Here is a 19072-nt window from a genome sequence, read left to right on the forward strand (position 1 = left end):
ATAAGCACCCAGAAAAACATAAAATAACTTTTGTAAAAAATCGTTGTTTTTCGAAATATTGGCACTTTAGTGGAAGTCACCAAAATCCTTCTCTTGGATCAGATTTTCGATTGTTACGCCTTAAAAATAGATATCTTTTAGATTTTTTTTTAGCTTTGCAACACTGAATAGCCATTTTACTTATCAAAGAAAAAAGTTAAACTAAACAGCCAAAATATTTAATAGGATATCTATTCCAAAATCAAGTATTTTATATTTACATTTTAATACCTTAACTTTGACCCCTCATACTGACCAACAAAATGCAAGGCAACCTGGCTAATACTTTATAAAGTTGATTGGTTTAGATTTGTTTTTGAGATCATTTTTCTGTGGACTGTTTTTCTTGAGCTGTTTGTTTTATTGGTTAATCATTTATTATGCTCTTGCCGTATACCGCCCAAGAGTACGCAAACACGCATCTCATTTATGCTGAAATGCTCTAGCAGCGTCTAATCTTCATCAAGAAAGATATCTAAATTTGGCCCGATATCCTGACTATCGTATTAATGTTCACCGCTCATATTCCGAAGATAGGATGCCTCATGCTCCTGTTGTCCTGAGAGAAGACCTTGAATTGATTATGTTGACCAAGTTTTAGAAAAAATTGAAAATGATCTGGCTACTTCGGCACGAGCAATCAAAAGAAGAATAAGGATACCGAAATCGGTAGTAAACTACATCACTACGCGACTTCAATATCACCCATCATGTTCAACGGGTGCAAAGCCTACTGCCCCGAGACTACGAACCACGCCTAAAATTTTGCTGCAGAATGTTGCAAAAAAATCACGAGAATCCGGATACTGTGGTTGGATGAGAGTACATTCAAAAAGGATGGCTTTATGAACATGCACAATTTGCACATTTATGCGTTGAAGAATCCCAATTCTATTCGAGAAGACAGGTCGCAGTACCGATTTAAAGTAAACTTGTAGACCGGTATCTTGAACAGGCGTTTAAGTGGCCCATTCAAATTGCTAGAAAATTTGAACTGGCAGGCTTATTTAGGATTTTGTCATACGATCTACTAATCCTTTCAGAAGATGTTCCATTAGCCAGTCGCTGAATAATCGGCACATTATTCCCATGACATTCGTCGATATTTAAACCAAACTTACCCCAATAGATTGATCGGCCAACTTGGTCCAATGTTATGGCCTTCCAGGTCTCCAGACCTAAACCCTCTCGATTTTTTTTACTCGGGTTGCATAACAGAAAAGGTTTCTGCAAGACCAATAAATAATATTTATGAATTACGGCAGCGAATAAATAACGCAGACCAAAATCTTAACGCTGCTACGAATGCAAGATGGATCAAAAAGTTATTTCTTTCTTATTGCATTCGCATTGGTGGTAGAGAGTTCGAACATATTATTTGATTTTTTTTTTAATTTTTAAGTTGAATAAAAAATATTTTTTATCAAAGTTGAAATATTAAAAATAAACATAATCATTTTAAAATAGATGTCGTATTAAATGTTTTGGCTGTTTAGTTTAATGTTTGTCTTTGATCAGTAAAATGGCTATTCAGTATTGCAAAGCAAAAAAAATCTATTTTTAAGGCATGACAACTTCCAACTTCGTTTTATGATAATTTCTAGGTTAGTAATAAACTCTTGATCAACAGGCAAAAAATCATACCTCCATTAAATTTCATTTTGATAAAAAGTTTAGATGATAATTTTTATTTTAAAAGAGATTTTCTATCAATGAATGTATGTTTTTTAATTTTTATTAGTTATTTGGCAAGATAAAATGCTTTAATTTTATTAATTTCATCTTTCTCCGATCTTCATAAATAAAAAAATAAATAATAGTGCAATCTTAATTTTAGGCACCCTGTATACAAGTTAATATTTAGTCACGTTGTTTTTGATTGCATAACTTCTATTTTATTCTTTTTATTATTATTATACGGGATCAACCCCATTACAAAAAAGAATAATACAACTTAATAATTCATTTAACCTAACCACAATAATAAACTATTAAATTCTAATAGAATTAACAAGCATATTAACCATTTCATTGTCATTAACACTGATTTGGGTCTGATAACTTAACTACAACCCACAAATGAATATAAAAAAGAACAATGACTAAAAGCTAATATCACAAATATTAAAAATAAAAATACCTTCCATAATCAAACATAAAAAAAAAAATTAACAAAAAGATTCAAATAATTTCTCTAATTTGATGCCTAAGCTGAGACAAGCTAATGCCTAAAATATCCACTTCACCTGAGTTTAACAATCTTAAAGTCCTCTCAATTGGAGAGTGAGATAAATAATTAGAACCACGAAAAGGCAGGGAAAACAAACGATTATGTCTTAGGTTTCTAGTTGACACATTAAAGAAGATCATCTTCAGGAGTTCAGTGCAATTTATATGACCATAAAACCACAAACTTGAATATAAAAATTAGATCTGAATGTAAACGTCTTTGGTTTAAAGTTTTTAGATTTAGTATCTCCAATGCATGGTCATATATATGATTATCAGGGATTCTCATATTTAGCTTAAACAGATAAAATCTAACGAACTTGTTCTAAACCCGTTCCAAGGCTAAACAGCTGTTCATGTAAAATGGCGACCAAACCATTGAACCATAATCAAGCAGAGAAACTACAAGTAAGATATAAACTACACCTGCGAACCACAAAGCCAAGAACCATGGACGTCTTTAAGATTATATTATTAATGTGTGTATTAAAGGTTAGTTGTTCATCAAACCACATCCCAATGTCCTTTATTGTGCTGCAGTACTGAATATTACGGCCAGAAACACTGTAAGATGAATCATTCCTCTTATTTCGTCTGTAAAAACTTATAATATTACACTTGCTAATATTTAAAAATAAATTATTATAATTACACCATTCATACAACTTGTTTAAATCCTGCGGCAACCGAACCTAGTCAAGGGAAGATGATACTTGTCTATAAAATTTAACATCATCTACAAATATCAAGAAGTTACTATTTTCAAAACAGGAGACAATATCATTAATAAATATATTAAATAGCAGAGGAGAAGAAGACAACAATGTTGCCTGACCTAGCATTACCAATGCGAACTTGCTGGGTCGTTCCCGACAAGAAATCAGAAAACCAAGTTACTAATCTCCCAGGAAAGCCAAACAGTTCTATCTTCCTTAGTAATATGCCATTAACTCTATCAAAGCCTTGGTTAAGCCTTGGATAAGTCAGTGTAGATGACATCCACCTGACACCCCTTCCCCAAGGCAGTTAGTAAATCCTGATGAAATATTAGCAAATTTGTCAATGTTGATTTTCTAGATGTGAACCCAAGCTGCTCACCCACCAATAACTCCTTGTAATGAAAATGAAACTGATCATAATTAAGCCCATCTAAAAGCTTTGGGATTGCAGACTGTATACTCACACTTCTATAATTCGTTAATTCACTGATATCACCAGCCTTAAATATTGGTACCATAAAGCTGTGTTTCCATAGAGTTGGAAAAGCTGCTGTATCCAAAGATCTTTTAAATATAATAAAAACAGGGGAAAGAAATAGTACAAAAACATTTTGACAAAAAATAATTAGGAACACCATCCGGACCTAACTTAGCTTTGGCTTTAGCTTAAAAATTTTATCAAATACCAATTCAAGTGACAAATTTACATTGGGAATGACTGTATTATTTACCCTAGTATGATCGCAAGCACTAAAATTATTTGGGCTATTCTGTTCATATACAGTGGAAAAAAATTGAGCAAAACCCTTTGCAATTTTCTCACATCCCAAGAATTCATTATCTCTGTAATTCATGAAATTAGGTATTCAATTTACCTCCCTATCCTTATTTAAATTAAACCAAAAACTTTTAGGGTTAGTATCAAAAGGTGATTTTGATAACAAATATCACTCAAAGTTTTACATCTCTTTCTGAGATTAGAAAATTTTAAATATTCAGCTGCTCGATTACTGGTCCTGTAACACTTATGAGCACCTTTCTTCAACTTAACCAATGTTCTTATTTTAGCTGAAAACCAAGGAGGAAACTGGGATGTCTTATACCTTTTTAATGGCACAAGGAGTGTTATAGACATTCCTAAAATATGATAAAATTCAGAGACTATGACATTAATATTATTTGACACCAATAAAGTATCTCAGTTAACTGCACCTAGATAATTATTGATACCATTATAATCAGCCATTTTAAAGTCATAGTAAAAATCAACAAAATTAATGCTCTTCCTATCAGCACCACCAGGGACTATTGAAAAACAATATGCTTTATGATAAATAGACTCATTAAAAAGATAATCAGTGGCCTCATTAACCAAAAGATTAGATATATTAGCGAAAATCAGATCTAAAAAAACCAGTCTATTGTTAGGAATTGTTATCTGCTGATAAAAATGCATAGCAGGTATGAGTAACATTGACCTAATATTAACCCATGTGAATTCAAAGGGCAGGAAACAGCTACCCCTGAGTCACCATTCCTCCAGCTGGCTTCAGGTATATTAAAATCACCAAAAATATAAAAATCAGTTCCTGAATACTCCTGCCTAAGAATGTCGACTGGGTGTCAGTGTCCTTCATTCAAACTCGCCTGTGAATTTGGTGAAATATATACCCCACCAAGTACAAATTTACTAACACCTAATTTACATAACAAAAATAACTGTTCAACAGAATCCTATTCCAATTTAAGCTTTCTAACATGAACAAAGTCTCTGACATAAATTAAAATTCCACCTCCACGACTCTTGTTGCTTGTAATTCTAGACCTGTCACAACGGAACAAATTGAAAGACTTCACTCCCAATTCAGCATCAGAATACTCCTCCGAAAGCCGGAGCCGAAACTTTCAACTAACACCAAAACGTCATAGCCAGAACACAAAATTGCTTTTCGAAGATCACTAATTCTAGTTCTTATACCACCAATATTATGACAAGAAACATGTAATGGGGTCAATTTCTGTTTTTTGATTCTATACTATTTCTAGCTCTATCATTGCCAAAATCAGCAATATAGGCCACATTGTTCCGAAACTTTAACTGATGTTCACCTCACCGGCCTCTTTCCTCCTATTTAATTCATTTACCACACTCTTTATCATTCTCCCTGCTTAATGGTTAAATCATTTTTAATTTTGCATGTGTAACTATAAATTATTAGTAATTAACCTTGTAAATCAAATAAAAAGCCTAGTTTGTTTGCCTTGAAAAACTTCATAATTCCATTTCATAAAGAGCCTTGACAAAGGAAAACTTTAAATTAGAAACAGCGATTGCCTTTTCCAAGTTACAGCTGAACTGATCAATATTTATAATTAAAACATGTTTTGTACATATTTTTAATCCCTACAGCTTTCATATGCATTTAATTAAAATTAAATATTTATACTTAATAAACACGTATAAAATATAAATGATTTAATAAAAAAATCAAAAAAATAAAACTCATATCAGTTTCAATATTAATTTATAAAATTCAAGATTTAAATATTACAAAAATACTTTTGACTTTGTGTTCTTATGATTTTTAAAAATGCTTCCTGACTTTAATAGTGCTCTTACTCACAAGTATATTTTTCTGACTCTCCATTTTGTGTCCACGTAAAAGAGACTGACTAGGTGGTGCAACTAGAGGTTTACGTTTTGGTAATAAGTTCCATGATAAGTAAACTGGCTCAGCATCATCGAAGGCTGTCAGATCCTCAAGCTGTCTACATCGAAATTCTTTCATAATGGAAGCAGAGGCGGCTTTCTGTAACGTGGTAGGGTAATTTTTTGGTAAGCCAGGGACCACATCGGCTATATTAATGCTTGGTTTTGTCTTGCAGATTAATTTTCCTTCTTCAAATCGTCGTATAAAACATCTATTTAAGTCTGAGATGCTTTTGTTGTCTAGTAGGTTAAGGTGGTAAGTGTTGGCAATGATATCTTCCCTGTATCGGTGCTTCTTACTAATTGGATTCCCAGAAAACTTCGCTTCTTTAAGATAGAACCAATTTCTTAAAGTCTTGCAAACATCTTTAATATCATCCAAGTCATTACAGGATGCGTCAATGACAGTAAGATTTTCTAATGGAGCTAGAAACTGAAGGGAGCAAATGTTATTGTGAGATACATTGAGAACTTGAAGGGTCTGAGATATGCTGATAATAGTTCTTGGATCAAAACATAATGGAGTATTGTGAATGAGGTTTTGCTTTTCAATATGGAGTTCTTCGAGAGCATCAATACATTCCAGTCCCTCCAGGACCCCAATCTGGTTTTTTCCCAAATATAACTTCTTTAGTTTATGTAGATCATTAAGGTTTTCAATTTTTTCAATCTTGTTACCTTGTAAATATAAGCTGGTCAAACTTGTAAATCCATCTAAATTCTCAATCTTGGTAATATTGTTGCTATAGAGGTAAAGGGTCTGTAGCTCATGAGAATGAGATAATTTCGGGATCTTTAATAAATGTTTTTCTTGTAAATATAGATGAGTTACTTTATCATAAATTGTTGATTTTTTCTTGTTCAGTTGAAGGTTTTTTACCTCGCTCTGCGTTTTACTAATTTCCATTTATCACAATGCTATAAATCCATTATTTAAACTCTACTTTGACACAAATTATTATAACCTCAATAGACACACTAATGACATTATAAAGTATGTTTCACGATATATCAACGATTGTAAATTAAAGTCTGTTTCCTTGTATCGATCAAACTTCAACCAGGATAGTTACTAATATATTGATCAAACATAAATAAGGCTTAGACAGGATATTCAGGATTGAAAAATTGAATGAAGAGACAGTTTAAACAATAATTGTTCTCGATATTATTAGAATAAATGTCATCAATTTAACATCAGAGACAAATGAATAGTACGCTTATTTATAGGATAAAAAGATACCGTCTTTCTAGCTTTGGTTCTAAAAACTAAAAACGCCAATAATTCTAAATCTCTAGAATTAGATTATTAATAAGCTGGATCTTTTGCTTGTCATCTAGAGAACGTGATAAAAGGAAAAAAAAATTTAAACTGCTTCACCTATCTTATTTTTTTTGTAAATATAATATACCAAAGTATGTATGTATGTATGTCTGTTTAATCCTATCATAAACCTGTTTAAGCAATTTATTTTCATCACATAAATGATTATTAATGATATTATGATTAATGATAATTTTCATCAAATATTATACCACAAAATAAAGGTGCCATCAGCAAGCATTGTATAGCCCATTTCTTGAAAATGAGGAAATTGACAAATTTTATTCCATTTAAATTTACATAGGTAAAAATAATAATGGATCAAGACCAACTGAAAAATACCCTGGAAAATGCCTATATCGACGCCCTCAGGATCTTCGGCAATAAATGATACTCGTTTAACTAAAAGTCGTAAATAGGACTCAAATCAGTGAAAGGTTATAATACTTACGTATCCATCTTAATTGTTTGCACAAGTATTCTGTAATTTAAACTAATAAAGATCATAATGATTTCTCCCTTCTCTACGTTGCCTAATTTAAAACAAAAATAATGTTTTACTCTCGAAAGCTTCGGACCTAAACTCATCAATAGAATAATTTGCATATTTGGTTACCTATTTCTATCTCTTCATTTACTAGTAGTTCTATTTTCTTTGAAGGTGTTACGATTTTTAACCTACTTTCACGTTTTTAGATAGCAATTAAAAAAGAAAATTGCATCTCCGGTTCTACGCCAATACTAAAAACTAAACTTTATATGGCATAACTCTTGTCTCGATAAGTTTTTTAATAACCTTAGTTAAGGTAGGTCGTCGTATTATCGTATCGTCCTATAGCAGAACGAGAGTTGAGGGATCATCAGTGTTCTCACCCTTAAGGAAAGGGGTATTTAATGTTTTTACAAAGATGTATTACATTGGAAATACTTCAGGGGAGACAGAATAGTTTATAGTAATAACGAAACGTATAAAATTTTAATTAAAAGTTTTAGAAAGAAAACTTTGTAATATATGAAAACAACATCTTTAAGTTCCTCTATCCTAGTATCAAATATATTTACGTGAGAGAAATAACCCATTAGATGAATAACTTTATATCATTATAAATGACTTTGAAGTACCATTACAGACCTAGCCACTATGAAGCAATAAAGAGGTGAGTACATGAGTGATTTTCAAAAGCAAACAAAAGCTTCACAGACATATAAAAAATAGACAAAGCTTTTTGATGATACTTTGCAACTTTTGCTTTGAGTTTTCACGAGAGAATCGCTAACATCTTGTGTTGATTTATTTTTAGTAGAGCATAACTACGTTGTATTTAATTGGATAGCTTCTATGAAATTTGTGCTAATGCAAAATCCTCAGCTCATCTTTCAGGATTCAATTATCAGCTTACAGTAGGCAAATGACTAATGCATTAAGGCCATTCCATAAGAAATTAATTGAGATAGATCTGCATGTTTTAAATAAGATAAGAATATAGAATTTTACACAGTATATCTAAGAATTGTATATATGCATATTGTAATTTTCGGTGATAAATCTGTTTTTTTTTTTGGTTAAAATAATATTAGCAACCTTAATAGTTTCGCCCTCTGAGCCAAAAAAGTCAAGAATGTCGGTTTCTTTTCTATCTTCTTCGTGTTTTTATTTACTTTGTCTAGACTTTCATCATTACGTCATAATTGTAGTTTTTTTCTACAACTGTTTTAATTTTTTTTATTCAGCATATACTGAATTTGGCTAAGAAATAATGCGAAATGTCCAATATTTATTAAATCTCTTCGTTTTTTATACTTTACGTTACATATATTTTTTTACACTATAATATAAGTAGGTTATTATTATTTATGAAAAACAGAATTAATTTTTCCAAAGATACAGTAAGAATATAACGTAATAAAGGCTATATATACAGTTACACGCAAAAGTGTCGGCAAAAAATAGGTTTTTTAATTAATGTATATGAAGGGTCCAATTACGAAAAGAAAGAGTTTACGAATTATGAATTAGATCTTATGGTATTTTTATTATATATATATTTTTATTATATTTATATGTTATCAAAAAATTAAAAAATGATAGATGAATGAAGTATGATAAAAAACTAGGTACATTTTTATTTTTTCCAAAAAATATTTATTTATTCATCAATTTCTATTTTGCCCCTTCAGAGTAATCCCCCTGGAATATAATGCACTCGTGCCAACGCTTTTTACAATCCTTCAAGCATTTCAAAAAATAATTTTTTGTGATCTTGTTCAGGTTCTCCTTCGATGCCGCCTTTATCTTCTCAATCATTGTAAAACGCCTTCAGTTTCGGGAAGAAGAAGTTACAGTGCGTCAGGTCTGAGGAAAACGGTGCCTGCGGCATCATTAGTGTGTTGGTTTTAGTTCCAATTCCAAAAATTTGCGCACAAACAATGATGTGTGAGCAGAGGCGTTATCATGGTGCAAAAGCCAATTTTTGTTCTTCCACAATTCCCGGCGTTTCTGGCGGATCGCTTGGCGCAAATTGCGCATAACTTGCAGGCAATATTCATTATTGATCGTTTTACCCTGTGGCAAGAATTCATGATGCACCACGCCCCTGTAATTAAATTATATTACCTATTCACATATTCACATTTGATCGACCTTGGCGTGCTTTTTTGGTCTTTGTAATTTAAAATGCCTCCATTGAGGCGATTGAGTCTTCGTTTTGACTTCATCGCCGTTATGATATTGTATTATAATGATATAACCGTTATATACAAATTGATAAACGTCATCACCCGTTATGAGTCCTTTGAGTAAATCTGGATCGTCGTTGAAATCATTCAATAACTCTAAAGGTGGCCTTTCAATGATTGCGGCAGCGACGGGGTGCTGCTGCGACTGGTGACCAATGCGATCTGTCGCATCTGTACCACCTTTTCCAGGACTGCGACTTTGCCCAGCCACGACCTGCATTAAGTTGTTTAAAAGCATCAGTTTGTTTGCGACTTTTTTGGTGTTTATATATATTACAATGAATTCTACGTTGAAATATTGCAAGTTATTACTGGAAGAGGAAGAAGATGATGACGATTTAAGTTTACATCACTTGTTGTTGAAAAAAAAAAGGAAAACCCGTTAAGGGACTGTATAAATCACGTACTCGTGAAGGTTCGTTCAATATTCTCATTGAAAGGCATTTAAAAAATGACGAGGAGATATTTCGAAAATACTGCAGACTAAATTATGACCAATTTAATTTGGTACTTAGTTTGGCCAGTGAGAACTTAAAACCTCGCACTGTAAGAAAATCCATAACTCCAGAAGAAAAACTTTTTATCACATTAAGGTAAGTTTTTACAATTTAAGTCTAAGCGCTGTTCTAATTTACAACTTTAAAAGTACTGATTCAAAATCTATGTCATCATCAGCTTTATCTTCAGCTCCTTGCGGACAATTGGTGCTAGTTTGGGGCGGTAAAAAACTTTCTGGAGACTGCATCGGTGGAGAGTTAAAAGGATTATAATTTGACATATCTTTATGTACTGATAGGAGACTCTCCCGTGGAAACGGAGTGCTAGTAGATGAATGCATGCTACTTGATTCAAGATAATCGTAATGATTGTTATGCTGTACCTTACTTTGGACCGCTAGTAATTCATACTTACTGATGGTATTATAAATATCCCTTTTGGCTTCTACCTGTAGAGAAGGCGACAATGATTCAAGCACCGATTTAATGTGTTCACAAAATGAAGGAAGGGGACCGTCGGTTGATGCTTGCGACTGTTGAAACATTCCTCGGAAAGTTTCTTGTCTTTGTTCCTCTCTTTTCTTTAGTAGCTTTATAATCTCGTCGTTACTTGAGTCCGGCTTTCCTTTTTTGCGATTGAGTCGACGCGTACCTGTAGTTGAGAGTGAAACTGCATCGGCTGAACTTGTGCGAGTCGTTGCTGCTGCAGCTATAATTCCCACATTTTCAGCATTTTGCGATGACAACTGAGAATTTGTTTGTTCAACCTCATCCACATTATCTGTCATTTCTGTCTCGCCTTCATTTTTATTAGTAGTACTTAATCTCTCACGCGAAACTTTGTCAAGAAATAAAAGACGATTAAACAGTATCCATTTAGGTACCTTTTGTTCTGCTGATGACCCCGTCGGCAACTTATATTTTCGCTTATACCGAAAGTAGCTATCTCTAATATTGCGCCATCGTTTTTTGCACTCTTCATCTGAAACAAAAGTGTAATCAAAATTATAAACTTACCATTTAAAAAATTGCTATAATAAGAGTAGGCTTTTGTTTTTATTTTCAGGTTTCTGGCTAGATGAGAATCTTTCGAATCATTAGCATTTGCTTACCGCATGCCACATCGGAAAACTTATGAAACTAACATTAGAAATATTGAAAAAGGTTTTACTTCCTTTATTTATGCATCTACCGAGTGTGACGGATTTTAATCGCATTATAGCGGATTTTTTTACAAAATGGGACTTCCCGAATTGTTTTGGTGCCATGGATGGGAAACATATCCGTTTGAGATGCCCAGCAAACACCGGATATTTGTATCATAATTATAAAGAATATTTCTCTTTGGTCCTATTAGCAATCGTGGATGCAAACTACAAATTTATTGTGGTAGACGTGGGTTCCTATGGAAAGGAAGGAGATAGTGGAATATTTAACAAAAGTGCGATAGGAAAAAAAATCGCTTCTGGCAACTTTTATGTACCGGACGCCAACAAACTTCCTAAAAGTAATATTGTATACTTCCAAATGTTTTAGTCGCAGATGAGGCATTTGGGCTGGATATGTATCTTATGAAACCATTTTGCAAGAATGATGCTAAACAAAGTAGACCTAAAGCCATATTTAACTACAGATTATGCCGCGCTAGAAGAGTTACAGAAAATTCATTCGCGTTACTGAGCCAAACCTTCAGAATATTTTATACGCCAATAGCTGTTGTTCCTGAAACATGTGATAATATTGTCATGGCTGCTTGTTGCCTCCACAACATTTTACGAGATACTTATCTAGAAAAGAGTAATCAACCTTACTACACTAAAAATATCGAAAAAGATTTACCGACTGAAAATTTAATTCCATTAGCACGTGCGGGCGGATTTGCGAATGCAGCTAGTTTTCTTGTGAGAAACAAGTTTACCGAATATTTCATAACTCAAGGATAAGTATCATGACAGGACGAAAGAATAAATCGAAAAGAGTAAAGTGAACTGTATTATACTCGTATACTTGATTAATAATAAATATAAATGACACCTACCTGTTTTGTTTATTTCTGCTGCAATTCCTTTCCAAATCTTATCCCTTATAATATTATCTCGATATGCAGAGAGACTGCAATCATGAATTGGTGGATTCTTAGCGCCATATTCAATTAATTTTTCATCATCTTCGTTCGAAAACGGGGCTATTTCGAAACACAAAATAGTTTTGTTCTTTCAAAATGCATGCGTCCTCTACGAACAATGCGACCGGACTGCTCCTAGAGCAGTCGGGTCGTACTGCCGCGTTGATCGTCTCTGTCGCATTTGTCGCGGTCGGATGCTTTGAAAAGAGATTTATATAAATAGATTAAAGGGGTGCCCATACGACAGGTTGCATTGCCGCAGCAATCGCATTGGTCGCACTGGCCGCGACGATCAAAAGGCTACCTTTAGCGATACTCATACGACGGTTCTTTTGGTCGAAATTGAGCAATTTCGGAACAAACTTCGCTGACACATGTCGCATACCCAAAACACCCGTTAAAATTTCTTGCGACAAACCAAACGAGATGGCGATTTATACCACTTGTAAACATTTTTTTGACTTAAAATAGACTCACCGCATGGCACTTTTAACATTTCAAGTATTTTGGAGAACTTGATTCCATTTTGCGCAAAACACTTCCAACCTTTATACCTCTTACAAAAAAACTAAACTGCTATACAGCTAAAATTTTGGACATATGCTCGAGGCAAGTGTACCAACATAACCAAATAATTAATCGAAGATCCAACAGATGTAACCCGCTAAATTTGAAAATTCACGTTACTTTTAGATCATACCTCATATAGCAAACTGATAATTATTTATAATAAAAAAAATCTGTTTTTCAATTTTCGGCTAAGTATAAATTACGCATAAAAAACACAGTAATTTGTAAAAATACACAAAAAATTAACTCTAAACTTTTTATATTAGGGACCTTGTGATGCAACTTGAGGCAATGAGGACTACGTGCAGGCTACATGTTCGTGGTTGACTACAAGCCAGCGAGACTGCTCATGCCAGAATTTGGTCACAGGCCATATAGGAATATCCTTTCCTTTTAATGGGAGGAGACTTTATGGCACCTGTGGTAGTAAACCATAAGGGTTTTGTGATCCATAAAGGAGGTAGAGAGGAGTGGCAAGACTTTAATAAGCAGTGCTGGTAACGAGAAAGCAAACTGTCTTGCTAGACTGGGATCTGCAAACCTGCCAGTAGGCCCTGAATCTTTCATTGGTATAGCGACATGTGTAGCTGCAGCATAAATGAAGAGTCAGTTTGATTAAAAAAAACCCTCCAGCGATGGACAAAAGCACGTGGCACGAGACTGGCTACTGCGCTTAAAGAAGGTGACGGGTCTTTTAACTGTATACTAGCACTTGCTTTGAACATGCTTCTTCCGAACCCTAATTATTGCGGACAACCCAGAGCTTTTTCCGCTAACATGATAACAACTTTACGTAAAGGCATGCGTATTGGCTTCGTGGCTAAATAATAATAACTGTATAATGGGAAATAAATGAACCGCTTGATATTACATGTCACATATTACATATCACGAGTTACCATAATTTGGCCTCGCCAACATTTATAAAGAAGCTAAAATTCTTATTTTGGTTGTAAATGATTAAACTATTATATGTAATTCCTAAGTTACATAATTTGATTAGTTAAAAAAAAAGGTATACCGTGACTTACTTAAGTTTCATTATCGTATACTATATACATAAATTATTCACAAAATAAGCTTTAACAGGACTCTTAACGTAACTATAAACTTGAAATCTCTGTATATCATATCTATATAGTATTTATAAAAAATATAAACAAGTGATTATGAAGTACTGTAAACACAACTTCAGCTAATATGAACATTTATCAAATATTCACATTTGTGGTTATTATATTTGAATTACCCAACTGATACCCAATAGTTTAATGAGAAAAAAAATCATGTGCAACTTACCAGAAGGTAGAGCTTTGCCGTGACTCTTCCCAAAATTAACATTTTGCACATCTCCCAATGGCATATACAAAGTTTTCGCCCTCATCTTATGGAAATACGCTCTCCCTTGTGCAGCTCCAGAACTGTTCGGAGGGAGATGCGGACTCTTTTGAGCTGGCAATTGTTGTATCTTATCTAGAAGCTCTCGCATCTCGACCGTCGGTGATGTGGCACGTGGTGGTGAATCTGGAGTACCTGGATATAGGAAAATTATTCCAAAAAAATTTTTTTTAAATATAATTCTGATTACCTAGGTTAGCTAGACTGCTGATGTCACTACCAGTCATACTATTAGTTACTCCAAAGTGCAGTTCTTGTAGCATAGTGACCGACTGGGGATGCGCCTGTTCTCCTGAATTAGGTGCACAAATTGATAAGTTTAGAAGGGCAGAGAATAATTCTTCGTCTTCGGTAGAGTCTTGGCTGCGTTGAGGTGGTGGACGACGTGGCCTAAGCATCGGACGTTCTTTTATAGGTGGCGGAGAATATGGTTTTATTGGAGTAACTAGAAAAAAGTTTGAGTTACTAATATGCGAAATTCTTGAGGCTTGGGTATCTTGATGTAACCGATATATTCGATATTTTATTAGGAATACAAGAAGCTTGCACATTGCTCTTACAGAAAAATTAATCATTGGATAAAAAAAATTATTTATAAATGAATCATTTTGAATAAATAATATCGTAAAAAGCATTGAATAAATTGTATCGTAGAGAGATTGTGACGAATGAATTGTGAGTTGTGATAAAAAAATTAGGATGTTACTACCAGGTAATTACACGATCTTGGAAATAATTTTAAAATATTCTATTTTGATTTTAAATTATACGTTAGTATATCTTTAAATTTGTGACTAAGAGATAATACTTGCGTACAATTTTTTTTAAAATACCTTCCTGACATTTCACATCACTAAATTACTTAAAATTAGATTTTTAAAAAAGCGTCAATGTTCAAGAAAATTTTGAACTACAATAGATAACAAAATTCTTTAATTCTTCCCGATGTTTGAAAACATTGTCAGTAAATACTTTGGCGTTAAAATATAAATATATATATTTACTATATATATATATATATATATATATATATATATATATATATATATATATACAGAGACACAAAATGTAGATGGAAAAACACGATGAAGTAAAGCATCAACAAAAAGTATTAAACAAACAGCTACGAATATTGTCAAGTATACCAAATATAAATTTTAAAAATTATATTAAAACATCAGTTTTTGTTTGATGAAGTCTTAAAGAAACTCCAAAATCTTGATGTTACTAAGAGTTCTGGGCCTGATGGAATCTCGCCACTATTTCTTAAGAAGTGCGCCAACGTGATTACTGAGCCTTTGCAAAGAATATATCAAAAATCATTTAACACAGCGACATTTCCGCTTATTTGGAAGAAATCTTAGAACATTGAAAGGCCTTTCAATGTTCCAAGGAAGAAATCGATATTGTTTCCCATATAAAGATCTGGTTCTAAAACCGATATAAAGAATTACAGAAGGAATTTCATTTCTTTCAATATTTGGAAAGATTTTCGAATCAATGATAACAGACGAAATCTTCGAAACATACAGGAACGCCCTTGCAGTGTAGCAAAATGGTTGTTTGGGAGGGAGATTTACGACGACTAATCTGGCCATCTATTAAAGTTATATAGTGGAAGACACTGAATCAGGACTGCATGTCGATGCAATATATACTTATATCTCAAAGGCTTTTGACTCTGTTTCTCATGAGCTTCTTTTGGCAAACTTAGAGGCTATGGGTTTAACAGGAGCATATCAAGGCTCTCATCTTGGTCCAGTTCTCTTCTTGTTGTTTTTCAATTCTGTAGTATCAGTGTTTAAAGTTTGTAAATGTCTTTTATATGCCGATGATTTAAAACTTTTTTGTTGCGTTAACAGCATTGACGACTGTGTACTTATCCAGGAGGATTTTTCAAGATTAAATACATGGTGTCAAGAAAATTGTTTGTCTTTAAATGTCACATGCATCAATTATTTAGGTGTGTTGTTCGATCCTGAGGTGAATTTTAACTTCCACATTGACAATATTGTGCTGAAGGGTTGTAGAATGTTGGTGTTTCATGTAAACATAATTACGAAACTCAAGCCATCCAGGGTCTTTACAACTCTTTAGTAAAACACTTCATGAAGTACAACAGTATAATATAGTCACCAGCGTATCAGTATAAGCAGCATAGGATCGAGAGTATGCAGAATAGGTTTGCTAAGTTTTTATTATAGAAACGCCGATTTCCATATGGAAACATTTCCTATGCAACAAGAATACAATTAGTAGAACTAACCACTTTGAAAAAGCGAAGATAAGATGCAATGGCAATTTCCCTTTTTAAGTTACTAAACAACATCATCGACTGGTCCGAGTTGCTTCCAGAAATCAACATCAGAATACCACCAAAATCAACACGAACTCGTATCATATCGAACAAATTATGGTTTCAATTGCTAGAAATTACAACAAAAATTACAATACTCATCAACTTGGAACGTTTAAAAGACTTCTATATTCATATTTATGTCTAGCTTTAGGCTTATTGTTTGTTTTTTTTAGGCTTGGGATACCTATTTGTACCATTTGGAGTGAGTAAGTGTATAATAAATTAATTAATTAATTAAATAATTCGATAATTACTTATAGGGCAATACAAGACAAAGACTTAATAAAGTGCAAAGATTAGAGAGTGGATATACTACAGGAGCAACATTGCCAACAGCATTACTAGAGGTCATACCTCTATATCTGGTGATAAACGGCTAAAATGGGTTATGGTTAGCTATTTATGATACGAATAACTATATCATGGATCTCAGACATTCCATTATTTGATATTCTTAAAAATTCTGAAGATGACACTTTTTTATCTCTAGTACCATAGGTCTTTATAGAAGACCGGTAACATTTATTAAGAAATCAAGGAAAGAACGATAGAATCGAACTTGGAAATGGAAATGGAATAAATCATTTGAGTTTAGCTATGGTCTACCAAAAATCGCACAGGTTGGCTATCCAAAGAGTACCAATCTCTTGAAAACAATTATAATAATTAATATAAATCATCCTTAAGGAGGCAGCGACATAGAAGCTTAGATTTTACTTGGAACACTCTGAAAGTACTGATGCTTGTTACAAAGGATAAATTGATCAAATATGTGAGTATAATCGTCGATTGATTGTAAAATGAAAATTAATGAGGAAAAATGTATGTTTTCTGCAAATCTCAGACTCCGAATTTATAGTTTAATATCCCTGTAAACTGTAAAGATTGGCCAGATATTTGAAGCTAGCGCGCGTAAGTGCTGGTATTTCTAGATGACGTGGTCTACTTAAAGTTTCGTTCTTCTCTCAATACCAATGACACTCCGGGTGAGTCATAACTTCTAAAATATGGAATCTTATATACCAGTGTCCAGGTGAAAAACCTGTATCATTAGTCGAATTGTGCTTCTGCTTGGAAACGGTAATTGTCTGGCGAGACATATAGAGGGCCTACGTATATGTAGCTGAGCTTGTCTCATGCCATATATTTTCATCTCATCATTTCCCAAAAGTCATGTTATCAAGAAAATTTTGATATGCCATTTATGGGTTTAGAATTAGGAATTATCTATCGTTTTAACTGATATGAATTCATAATAATGACTGATACGACAATCAACATATCTGTATATATATTATTAGTTATTTCTTTATTCCCAATCTTTTCACAACTATTTTACACAAATGCCATCAGTGATCGCAAATGAGCTGAAGTAGGTTAGAAAGGTTCTTTGTCGTCTTCAAGTCAGCAAGTTATCTTAACATAAATTTAGTCGTAAGGCCCACGAGATAGTAAAAGAAAAAGGTTTATAATGTACTAAACATTTCTTACCTATTTTTGTTATTCCTTCAGCTACAACAGCACCACCTTGATGAACGCCAACGGCTGCACTGGCGCCGTTAAAATTTTGACAAGAAATAGGTAGCGGTGTGCGTAGATGAACTCCAGCCAGCGACGATCCTGAAGATGTTGATTTTTTTGGCGGTAAGGTGGCACTGGGGCTATGTTGAAGAACCTTAAATAAAATTAAAAAGGAATATAATGTTTTATTTTCTTTTTAACATAGAAATTACCTGGTGGTACTCTGTAGTAGCGCTGGAAACAGAAGAGGCACTACGTGGCAACCTTCTCTCCGAACTGGATGGGCTAGTGTGGGGAGGAGGTTCCAAAACTAACTCTTCCAAACTAGCAACGTTGGAGTAGGTTGGCGGAACTAAGTTATTTGACTAGAAAGTTAATGGATTATTACAGATTTGTTTTGTATATTCTTAATGTGATTACAGCTTACATCGTTTACAGCATTACATAAAAAACTAGAGCTTATAGAATCATTTGTGCTAGTAGCTGAGATCGACCCTAAAAAGAAAACGAATTTAAAGTAAACTATAATCTAAAATCAGTTCTTTTATACACTAAGAGCAAAATTCCTTTCATCTTAAATTTAATTTTGAATGAAATTATTCATTAATAAAACTGAAATATAGATTTTGATGGTATCTTTAATAAAAAGGATATATTATAAAAATTTCTATTCACACCAATTAGTGTTGACATAAAACGTTTACATGTTACTAAGGACTTAGATAAGTTCTTTCTCGTCTTTTTATGTTAAGTTCATCTTTCTACTGACTTGTTTAAACCTATGCGGAGTGTTGTCCGAAACTGAATATCTTATTAAGATTTGGAACTCTAGTTTGGTGATCGTA

At 33.3% G+C, this 19072-nt stretch overlaps 2 protein-coding genes across 6 annotated transcripts in view; both read right to left on the minus strand.

Annotated features, from left to right (window-relative positions):
* Window positions 1–19072, minus strand: part of LOC126741885 (uncharacterized) — a 151855-nt gene that overhangs the window by 12467 nt on the left and 120316 nt on the right. For 4 of the 5 annotated variants that reach the window (XM_050448349.1, XM_050448346.1, XM_050448348.1 and 1 more), the window contains exons 6-11: window positions 18655–18722; window positions 18440–18592; window positions 18198–18381; window positions 14538–14792; window positions 14249–14482; window positions 10374–11236 (exon numbers count right to left, since the gene is read on the minus strand). In XM_050448349.1, coding sequence (XP_050304306.1) covers window positions 10389–11236; window positions 14249–14482; window positions 14538–14792; window positions 18198–18381; window positions 18440–18592; window positions 18655–18722 — 1742 coding nt within the window. In that variant the 3' untranslated portion in view covers window positions 10374–10388. Of the gene's footprint in view, window positions 1–10373; window positions 11237–14248; window positions 14483–14537; window positions 14793–18197; window positions 18382–18439; window positions 18593–18654; window positions 18723–19072 lie in introns of those variants that run through there. The other variant, XM_050448350.1, reaches the window with a different exon arrangement.
* Window positions 5496–6669, minus strand: LOC126741892 (protein phosphatase 1 regulatory subunit 42-like). The gene has a single exon (XM_050448359.1). The coding sequence runs from the start codon at window positions 6602–6604 to the stop codon at window positions 5573–5575; it is 1032 nt and encodes a 343-aa protein (XP_050304316.1). The 5' UTR covers window positions 6605–6669; the 3' UTR covers window positions 5496–5572.

Source organism: Anthonomus grandis, chromosome 11 (genome assembly GCF_022605725.1).
Source record: "Anthonomus grandis grandis chromosome 11, icAntGran1.3, whole genome shotgun sequence".
Taxonomy (NCBI): domain Eukaryota; kingdom Metazoa; phylum Arthropoda; class Insecta; order Coleoptera; family Curculionidae; genus Anthonomus; species Anthonomus grandis.

Coding starts and splice junctions, on each gene's coding strand:
- LOC126741892 (XM_050448359.1), bottom strand. CDS start 6,604: ATGGAAATTAGTAAAACGCAGAGCGAGGTAAAAAACCTTCAACTGAAC.